The 10,788-nt window shown below is 46.1% G+C and overlaps 1 protein-coding gene and 1 long non-coding RNA gene across 2 annotated transcripts; one reads left to right on the forward strand and one right to left on the reverse strand.

Moving 5' to 3' along the window:
* Positions 1-1,142: 1,142 nt before the first annotated feature.
* On the forward strand, positions 1,143-10,788 carry LOC135548631 (ADP-ribosylation factor-like protein 9). The gene is made up of 4 exons (XM_064978436.1): positions 1,143-1,557; positions 9,491-9,665; positions 10,047-10,222; positions 10,621-10,788. Exons 1-4 carry the CDS (start codon positions 1,420-1,422, stop codon positions 10,786-10,788), a joined length of 657 nt encoding a protein of 218 aa, XP_064834508.1. The 5' UTR covers positions 1,143-1,419.
* LOC135548634 (uncharacterized) lies at positions 8,743-10,137 on the reverse strand. The gene is made up of 2 exons (XR_010456861.1): positions 10,019-10,137; positions 8,743-9,658 (listed from the first exon to the last, which is right to left on the reverse strand). It is a non-coding gene; the product is annotated as an uncharacterized LOC135548634 (long non-coding RNA).

The raw sequence follows: 10,788 nt of genomic DNA on the forward strand, positions 1-10,788 counted from the left end.
CTGAGCTCCGGATCTGATCATATATAGCATAATACTTGAAATAGCTTATCTATTTACTACTTTCAAGTTGGTCCAATTAAATATGCAATATGCAACGTTTTGGGCCACCCAACCAAATTCACAGAAAAGTGTGTTAGATCTGTCATTCTCATTGAAAGCAAGTCTAACAAGTGGTCTGTTCTATATGCGCCATTTCTATGTTTCAGGTTCTTAAGTTTCGTTTTTGCATATTTTACTTTCTGTTTTGTACACCAGCTGAAAATACTTTTGGGGGTTTTATGAATAAGCTTGTCATATCCCCTATTTGCACAAAATACCGCTTACCTGCTTTCAATGAAATACTTCCACCACCAAAAATAGTATGCTCGCATGGTCTCAAGTTTTCTGGAAGTTAAGCACATTATCTTAATTTTTTTATTGAACCTTTATTTAAGAACAAATTCGTATTTACAATGATTGCCTACTAAAAGGACAAAGGCCTCCTGTGGGGAGGGGGGTTGGGATGAAAAAAATATATATATAAAAAATATAGGACAAAACACACATCATGACAAGAGAGAACACAATACAAAGAGAGACCTAAGATAACTGGTCAAGTAAATGTTTTATTAAAGCCAACTTTTGCGTGAAAACTGGCATATGCATGCTTTATTGCAAACTGACCCCTTGCCAATAGGCACAAGAGTAGGACAGAGTATTGAATTGGTATTATTGGTTGCTTACTCCAGTTCTGTCAGATCTATACGTGCTTTCAAGACAACTGAAACTCTGAAAAAAACGAGGTCATATCATGACGTAAGCTGTTGTGTCCTGGATCTTCAGGTCGGAAAGTCTGAGTTCTAGAAAAATGCCAGAGTTACGGACTTGGAATTCCAAGTTGGATTTGACCAGTCGGAGGTTATTTCCCCCTCCAACTGAGGTGTTCCTCATTTTATTGACAATGATTTCACTGTTCACTGGTTACTTTAGTGTAGTTTACAAATGTTTTCAATATTTACTAATTTCACAACTAGAAGTGTTTTAAATATAGGTCATTATGATCTACAGTCCAAAAGAAAACAGTACATCAGTGATATTAAATTTCATTGCAGGGTAAATAGGCCCTATTATATAGATAATATTTTTATTTTTTTCAAGGGAACTGACATGCCCTTTTGCAATTACATTAAAAGTGAACTCAAGAGTCTTCGTCCACAGAGTACAGTCAGTAGCTGTTGTTGCGCAGCCCATACCCTCTGCTGTCCACACGAATCGAACAGACTGAAGGGTACAAGGAGGGTGCTGACGGGGATCTTTCCAATACAAACAAAGCGGAGAGATCAGGTGCACTGTCCACAGTGAAAGTCATTAGATCATTTAATCGTTGGCAAGCTGTTGTGTCCTGGAACGCAACATTATCCGGCCTTCCAGAAGTTCCACATGGTTCTGCTTCGGCACATATCCATCGCCCTAACTGCAGCGGTGGCTGCATTTGGGTCCGCGATGTTTATCGCGTTAAATTATTTATACAGAAGGCGAATATGGTCTCCCCAAGCGGAATATTATATGATCAAAGAGGTAAGCTCTTACCTTTGTTATGTAGGCAGCTCGGGCCAGTTGTACTGTTAGGGGGACCAGTTATATTAATAACGGATGTAAAAAAAAAAAGAACGATAGCAAAAATGAGTTATGTAAAAATGATTTCATACTCGGCATTTAGATGTTCTCATTTGCAACTGCGACCTGGCCAAGATAAAGCATAGCAACAACACAGAGTTACACATGGAATAAACAAAACATTGTCAATAATACAGTACAACAAAAGAAAACAAAAAGTCTATATACAGTGAGTGCAAATGAGGCAAGATAAGGAGTTAAGGCAATAACTGTCACTTCTACCGAAGGTAACTCCTCTCCCTGTTCGGGCGGCGCTCGGCGTCGCCGGTTTACTAGCCGCCACCGATCCCTTTTTCCTTTTCTGGTTGTTTTGTCTGTGTTCTTTTTCACACCTGGTTTCATTTGCGTTTATTTCTATGTGTATATAGGGCACCTGTTGCCTGCCTTAGTTCGTGCGGGATTAAGTTTGTGTGTATTTGCGCTCGATTATATTTGATGTTTATTGTTTTCACTATTACGCACGTGTAGTTAAGTTTCAGAACTGAGTTTGTTCCTCCGTGCAAAGTTTCTGTATTGTTTTCACTATTTAGGCACGTATATGTAAGTGTCGGCACTGTGGTTGTTCCTCCGTGTGTTGACACGAGTTTCTGATCCTTCGAGAGCTTAGTTTTGTATTTTCGTCTGTGCCATTTTTGTATTGGTGGACTAAATATATATATATATATATATATATATATATATATATATATATATATATATTAAACAGCTTCTCAGAAATCTCTGCTCTCCTGCGCCTGACTCCTACATCTCTCACCGAGACGCACCTTATCACAGAATCCCGCACCAGTTATGGAGTCAGCAGAAGCAGACGCACTCCCAGGGTCCTTGGAGGAGGGAGTTCAGCACCACACATCAGTGTTACACCGGCTGGGGACCGCCATGAATCAGGTGATGGCGATGATGGAGAGATGGGAGAGAGGTGGCCTTCCCACACCGTTATCAGCCACACCCCAACCAGTACCACTACCCTCTCCTTCATTGCCTGGGCACAGTGGGATTCGACTCGCCATCCCGAGGGAGTATGATGGGACAGCGGCCGGGTGCCAGGGGTTCTTAATTCCAGATGGACCAATATCTGATGACCGTTCGTCCGGCTCCTTCGGGAGGTGAGAGCGTGAACACCCTCGTCTCCTGCCTCTCAGGTAAAACCCTGGAGTGGCCAACGCAGTATGGAACGATCCTGACTCGGCGAGGGACCACTACCCAGAGTTCACCCGCTGCTTTCGGGCCGTGTTCGATCACCCACCCGAGGGTCGAGCGGCGGGTGAATGGCTGTTCCATCTGAGGCAGGAGAAGAGGAGTGCTTAGGACTCTGCTCTAGAGTTCCGGGCCTTGGCCGCTGGCGCGGGATGGAACGACCGGGCCTTGATCGATCACTATAGGTGTAGTTTGCGTCAGGACGTCCGTAGGGTGCTGGGCTGTAGAGACACCACCCTCTCCTTGGACCAGTTGATCGACATGTCCATTCGGTTGGACAACTTGCTGGCGACCCGCGGACGTCCAGATCGGGCTCTGTCAGTTCCATCCCCCAGCTCCACCACTCCAACGTCCATGGAGCTAGGAGGTGCTGCAGCGAGGGCGACCTGAGGAGGGGACCTTTCCTGTGCCAGCTGTGGTCGCAGAGGGCACACTGCTGACCGGTGCTGAGGGAGTCCTCCAGGGAGTCGAGACGCCAGGCCGAGCACTGCTCAGACACCTCAGGTGAGTTGGCACTAGGCTCACCCAGAGCCCCCTGTTGGTCACATGTATGTATGGATTGTTTTTCCTGAATTCTCAGAATGCATTCCAGAATGCTCCAGCAGTCTTCCAATCTTTTGTAGACGGGATTCTCAGGGACCTGTACGGACAGGGTGTGGTGGTTTACATCGATGATATTCTGGTCTATTCTGCTACACATGTCTCTGGTGCGCAAGGTACTTGGGCGACTGTTGGAGCATGACCTGTGCGTCAAGGCTGAGAAATGCTTGTTCTTCCAACAGGCCGTCTCCTTCCTTGGGTATCGCATTTCCACATCGGGGTTGGTGATGGAGTGTGACCGCATTGCAGCCATGCGTAATTGGTCGACTCCAACCACGGTAAATGAGGTGCAGCAGTTCTTAGGGTTTGCCAATTACTACCGGAGGTTTATCCGGGGTTTTGGACAGGTGGCTGCTCCCATTACGTCACTGCTGAAGGGGGGTCCGGTGCATCTGGGATGGTTGGCTGAGGCGGACAGGGCTTTTGGTCGCAGGAAGGCTCTTTTTACCTTGGCTCCCATGCTGGCGCATCCGGACCCCTCTTTGGCATTCATAGTGGAGGTGGACGCATCCAAGGCTGGGGTTGGAGCCGTGCTCTCTCAGCGCTCGGGTACGCCACCGAAGCTCCTACCCTGTGCTTTCTTTTCTCGGAAGCTCAGCCCGGCGGAGCGAAACTATGACGTGGGGGATCGGGAGCTGCTGGCTGTTGTCAGAGCCCCGAAGGTGTGGAGACATTGGCTTGAGGGGGCCCAACACCCTTTTCTCATCTGGACTGACCACCGTAATCTAGAGTACATTCGGGCAGCGAGGAGACCCAGAACACAGAACACTTAGGCAGACGCACTGTCCCGACTATATGATACGGAGGAGCGGGCCATTGATCCTGTGCCATCCTCCCGGCTTCTTGTCTAGTGGCACCCGTGAGGTGGGAGGTGGACACAGACATTGAGCGAGCATCGCGTGTTGAGCCTACTCCACCACAGTGTCCAGCGGGACGGGTGTATGTTCCGCTGGAGGTTAGAGACAGACTAATTTGTTGGGCTCACACGTCCCCCTCTGGTCACCCGGGGAACGGTAGGACAGTGCGATGTCTTAGTGGGAAGTATTGGTGGTCCACTTTAGCTAAGGACGTGAGGGTTTATGTGTCCTCCTGCTCGGTGTGCACTCAGTGCAAGGCTCCTAGGCACCTGCCCAGAGGGAAGTTACAACCCCTTCCTGTTCCACAGCGGACTTGGTCACACCTGTCGGTTGACTTCTTGACCGATCTGCCACCATCACAGGGCAACATCACGATCCTGGTCATTGTGGATCGGTTTTCTAAGTCCTGTCATCTCCTCCCATTGCCCGGTTTCCCTACAGCCCTACAGACGGCGGAGGCCCTGTTTACTCACGTCTTCCGGCACTACAGGGTGCCTGAGGATATTGTTTCTGATCGGGGTCCCCAGTTCACGTCCAGGGTGTGGAAGGTGTTCATGGAACGTTTGGGGGTCTCGGTCAGCCTTACCTCTGGGTTTCACCCCGAGAGTAATGGGCAGGTGGAAAGAGTGAACCAGGATGTGGGTAGGTTTCTGCAGTCGTATTGCCAGGAACGGCCAGGGGAGTGGGCAAAGTACATCCCCTGGGCAGAGATGGCCCAGAACTCACTTCGCCACTCCTCTACGAACCTGTCGCCCTTGCAATGTGTGTTGGGCTATCAGCCGGTCCTGGTACCATGGCATCAGAGCCAGACTGAGGCTTCTGTGGTGGACGATTGGGTGAGACGCTCAAGGGAAACCTGGGAGGCCGCCCACGGGTACCTTAAACGGGCCGAAGGGCGGCAGAAGGCCAGTGCCGACCGCCACTGCAGCGAGGCCTGGTGTACACACCGGGGGAGTGGGTCTGGCTCTCGAACCAAAACCTGCCCCTCCGCCTGCCCTGCCGGAAGCTGGGTCCGCGGTTTGTGGGGACATTCAAAGTCCTGAGGAGAATAAACGAGGTGTGTTATAGGTTACAGTTCCGGCATATGCAGTTCGGTCCATACTGGACTCGAGGCGTTGGGTGGGGGGTCTTCAGTACCTCGTGGACTGGGAGGGGGAGAGATGCTGGGTGCCGGTGGAGGACGTACTGGATCCACCTATGCTAAGGGAGTTTCACCGCCTCCATCCGGATCGCCCTGCGCCTCGTCCTCCGGGTCGTCCTCGAGCCCGTCGTCGTCGCGCTGTGGTTGTTCCTCCGTGTGTTGGCACGAGTTTCTGATCCTTCGAGAGCGTAGTTTTGGAATTTTGTCTGTGCCATTTTTGTATTGGTGGACTATATATATTAAACAGCTTCTCAGAAATCCCTGCTCTCCTGCGCCTGACTCCTACATCTCTCACCAAGACGCTCCTTATCACAATGGTGGCGAAGTAATTACAATATAGCAATTAAACACTGGAATGGTAGATGTGCAGAAGATGAATGTGCAAGTAGAGATACTGGGGTGCAAAGGAGCAAATAAATAAATACTGTATGGGGATGAGGTAGGTTCACAGTCATAATAATACTTGAAACATTTCCTCTGACTATAGCCTGCCCTATACGGACATGGGAATATTACCTGAAATTAACTAATATGATTTTCAGGAGCTCATTGGTCTTGATTCACACAGAGGCCAGATTAGTCTACAGTTAATGTAATCGAGGGAGAATTGCTGAGAAACTTGTTGACTCCTCAAATTTGCCTCTCACAAACCAATGAGATGGTATAGAGCTGATGTAACTAATATCGGTGCCATAACATTACATAGTGGTCAAAGTGCAAATGCAGCTATCGTGGCACAAGTAGACAGCTATTGGCGGTTTAGTTTATTAGGATCCCCATTAGCTACTGCAAATGCAGCAGTTACACTTCCTGTGGTCCACAAAAAACATACAAAGTACAGAACAGTAAGAGACAAGAACATCATAAGATATTACATTAAATTCAAAATAAAAGTGTTATATATATATATAGGAAAGACACAGAGTCAACATACTATTCATATACATATATTTATATTCTTATTTACTGTACAGATAAATTAGATCTTTAGAAAGAGGAGATGAGCTGCGATACAATGTTTTTCATCTGTTTTTTAAAGCTAAACATGGATTTTGCCTGAGTAACCTCTGGTGGCAGAGCATTCCATGATGACATGGCTCTATACATAAGTGAGCGATTCATTAAATCTGTTTTTGGTTTGAGTACTGTGGGGTCACAACAACAGAGGCTGGTGCCTGCATTGCACACAAAAATGCAAGTGATTGTGAAATATTGCAGCATTAGCTATACTTTATTGGTAATCCTACAGGGACAGATAGTGAAAAATACTGATGTACAGTGCCTTCAGAGTATTCAGACCCCTTGACTTCTTCCACATTTTGTTATGTTACAGCCTTATTCTAAAATTGATAAAATCGTTTTTCCCCTCATCAATCTACACACAATACCCCATAATGACTGAACAAAAACCGGTTTAGATTTTTTTGCTAATTTATAAATTTAAAAAAAGCTGAAATATCACCTTTACATAAGAATTCAGACCCTTTACTTAGTACTTTGTTGAAGCACCTTTGGCAGTGATTACAGCATCGAGTCTTCTTGGATATAACACTACAAGCTTGGCACACCTGTATTTGGGGTGTTTCTCCAATTCTTCTCTGCAGATGTTCTCAAGCTCTGTCAGGCTGGATGGGGAGCATTGCTGCACAGCTATTTTCAGGTCTCTCCAAAGATGTTCGATCGGTTTTAAGTCCAGGCTCTGGCTGGGCCACTCAAGGACATTGAGAGACTTGCCTCAAAGCCACTCATATGTTGTCTTGGCTGTGTGCTTAGGGTCGTTGTCCTGTTGGAAGGTGAACCTTAGACCCAGTCTGAGGTCCTGAGCAATCTGGAGCAGTTTTTCATCAAGGATCTCTCTGTACTTTGCTCTGTTAATCTTTCCCTCGATCATGATGAGGGGCGGCAGGGTAGCCTAGTGGTTAGAGCGTTGGACTAGTAACCGGAAGGTTGCGAGTTCAAACCCCCGAGCTGACAAGGTACAAATCTGTCGTTCTGCCCCTGAACAGGCAGTTAACCCACTGTTCCCGGGCCGTCATTGAAAATAAGAATTTGTTCTTAACTGACTTGCCTGGTTAAATAAAGGTAAAATAAAAATAAAATGACTAGTCTCCCAGTCCCTACTGCTGAAAAACATCCCCACAGCATGATGCTGCCACCACCATGCTTCACCTCAGGGATGGTGCCAGGTTTCCCCCAGACGTGACAATTGGCATTCAGGCCAAAGAGTTCAATCTTGGTTTCATCAGACCAGATAATCTTATTTTTAGTCTTTAGGAGCCTTTTGGCAAGCTCCAAACGGGCTGTCATGTGCCTTTTACGAAGGAGTGGCTTCCGTCTGGCCACTCTACCATAAGAATTCTCTCGATCCTGACTAGTCTCCCAGTCCCTGCCACAGCATTATGCTGCCACCCTCATGCTTCACCGTAAGGATGGTATTGGCCAGGTGATGAGCAGTGCCTTGTTTCCTCCAGACGTGATGCTTGGATTTCAGGCCGAAGAGTTCAATCTTGGTTTCATCAGACCAGAGAATCTTGTTTCTCATGGTCTAAGAGTACTTTTGGTGCCTTCTGGCAAACTCCAAGCAGGCTGTCATGTGCCTTTTACTGTGGAGTCGCTTCCTTCTGGCCACTACCATAAAGGCCTGATTGGTGGAGTGCTAAAGAGATGGTTGTCCTTCTGGAAGGTTCTACCTTCTCCATAGAGGAACTCTGAAGCTCTGTCAGAGTGACCATCGGGTTTTCGGTCACGTCTCTGACCAAGGCCATTCTCCCCTGATTGCTCAGCTTGGCCGGGCGGCCAGCTCAAGCAAGAGTCTCAATGGTTCCAAATTTTATTCATTTAAGAATGATGGAGGCCACTGTGTTCTTGGGGACCTTCAATGCCGCAGACATTTCTTGGTACCCTTCCCCAGATCAGTGCCTCGACAATCCTGTCTCGGGGCTCTACTGAAAATTCCATCGATCTCATGGCTTGGTTTTTGCTCTGACATGCACTGTCAACCGTGGGACCTTATATAGACAGGTGTGTGCCTTTCCAAGTCATGTCCAATCAATAAAATTTACCACAGGTGGACACCAATCAAGTTGCATAAAGATCTCACGGATGATCATTGGAAACATGATGCACCTGAGCTCAATTTTGAGTCTCATACCAAAGGGGCTGAATACTTATGTAAGATTGTTAAAGGAATTAAATTCCTACATGTTTTAATACCCAATTAAAATTAAACACTCTGTCAATTCCTAAGAATTTGTAAGACTCTTATTTGCATAAAATGGACAGAGACCAGTCTCAAAATCAATCAGCAGCGTTTATTATCGAGAGTACTGAACATGATACAGTTTACCAGAGGTTATAAACTGAAAATGACATCATTAGTTTTCGTACTACCCCGTCTCCACTCCAGTTCAATGGCTGTATAGTTCTCAAGCCTTCCCACATCGTCTCTCCCAACTTAGATGATTTATGACCGAGCCTAGGTCTGCCTGTGTAGATAAGCATTCCAGCCAGTTTGACGATAAATTCATTCATTTCTACCAAGGAACAGACAGTCATTGTTCTACTTCTTGATTATATTTACACACATTATATTCAGTACTAGGATTAAAAGAAAATTCATACATCTATACAATAACATAATAGTATTCTGATTAGTCAGTCCTGATTTGAAATGTATACATAATTAGTCATTATTGATTAAAAAAAATCCCATAGCAAAGGTATTTCTGTTTTGTATTAAAAACGTGTTCTCGCTTTGTCATTATGGGGTATTGAGTGTAGATTGAGGAATTTTTGGTATTTAATCCATTTTAGAATAGTGCTGTAACGTAACAAAATGTGGAAAAAGTCAAGGGGTCTGAATACTTTCCGAATGCACTGTATGTAAACAAAACATATTGCAGTTCTGCACTTTACAGGAGTAACAATGATCTATGTATCTGTACCTTTGAAGAGAAAAATGGGATAAGATAACTTCATGTTGCTGTTGTGAGAGAACAGGTGTTCTGATGGCATCCTGCTGTCTCTGCATGTTGAGCAGGAGGAGGATGGACAGCGCCAGGTGCTAGTCCTTGGCCTTGACGGAGCTGGGAAGAGCAGTATGCTTCAGGGGTTGACAGCCACAGACGGAGACAAGAGAGGGCACTGCCGTCCCACCAGGGGTTTCAACTTTATGAGCCTCAGTACCCCTGCCCGTCAGCTGCATTTCCTAGAAAGTAAGCTATGCAGTTTGCACAACAGATTTTTGCATATGCTTGTAGGGCAATTCAACCTGCCTGTAAGACTCCATGCAGAGTGCTTTAAGCCTCATCTATCACCTTTAATTTTGTCACATGGATTTTAAACTATCAGATTGGCCCTGAAAATGCCAGTGGCTTTACCAAAAGCATTATAATCATGTGCCTTTGCTTAGACTCACTTATACATTTGGACAACATGCATCATTTACCTTTTCTTGAGTGGAATAATTCATTTGGCCTTCTTGTAGTGTGTCAAACAAATAAGAAAGTAGAAAATGTAAGTTCATACATCTTCTTTATTGCCTAGCAACACCTCTCAAGTAACCTACCTTCCTACCTCTGTCTGCTGTCTTCCAGTTGGAGGGGCTGAGGATTTGCGTATGTACTGGGCAGAGTACCTGGGGAAGACGCATGCCCTGGTGTACGTGATTGACTCCTCTGATAGACGACGTCTCCCACAGGCCAAGGCTGAGCTGCATCGCCTCCTCAGACTGCACTCACAACTTCCTGTGGTGGTCCTGGGGAACAAACAGGTGACCTTGACTATTATACGGGCTTATACTGTCTATGGGCAGATTTATATCGGAGATAGAAAGACCAAGAGAATGGAAACGTATTCAATTTTTATCGAAACATGTTGATCTTAGTGTGGGCAATATGAGTGTCTCGGCTATGGATAGACCTATACTGGATACATGTATGCTCTCCAGTGAGCACACACTGTTAGTAACCTCTCACTTGAGCAGTGTTATAAAGATACTGCTATAAGTGTGATGTTACAACTGTCATGACCAGTATTGTGATACATCCATGCATCGCTGTTTTAGATTGTCAAACTGTTTTATTTATGATTTACTCATTTTAACAGGTGCTCATCACACCCAGTGTGACTTGATAGTAAACTTCACTGTCCGTCTTGTGTCCCCTCTAGGACAAGCCAGACGCATTGAGTGTGTCAGAGCTCCATGAGGCCCTGTCTCTGGGGGCGGTGGCTGACAAGAGGAGGCTGTTCCTACTGGCTGCTCAGCTAGGCTCAGATGGCCTGATTGTCTCCAGTAATCTGCAGGCCTTCCAGGACTTGCTCCTACAGCTCGTCTGA

The sequence above is a fragment of the Oncorhynchus masou genome, chromosome 11, assembly GCF_036934945.1.
Source record: "Oncorhynchus masou masou isolate Uvic2021 chromosome 11, UVic_Omas_1.1, whole genome shotgun sequence".
In the NCBI taxonomy this organism is placed as follows: domain Eukaryota; kingdom Metazoa; phylum Chordata; class Actinopteri; order Salmoniformes; family Salmonidae; genus Oncorhynchus; species Oncorhynchus masou.

Bases quoted from the DNA above. Each gene is read 5' to 3' on its own strand.
- LOC135548631 (XM_064978436.1), top strand. From the start codon at position 1,420: ATGGTTCTGCTTCGGCACATATCCATCGCCCTAACTGCAGCGGTGGCT. The intron at 1,558-9,490 runs GTAAGCTCTTAC...CATGTTGAGCAG, and splicing joins AATATTATATGATCAAAGAG to GAGGAGGATGGACAGCGCCA. The intron at 9,666-10,046 runs GTAAGCTATGCA...GCTGTCTTCCAG, and splicing joins TCAGCTGCATTTCCTAGAAA to TTGGAGGGGCTGAGGATTTG.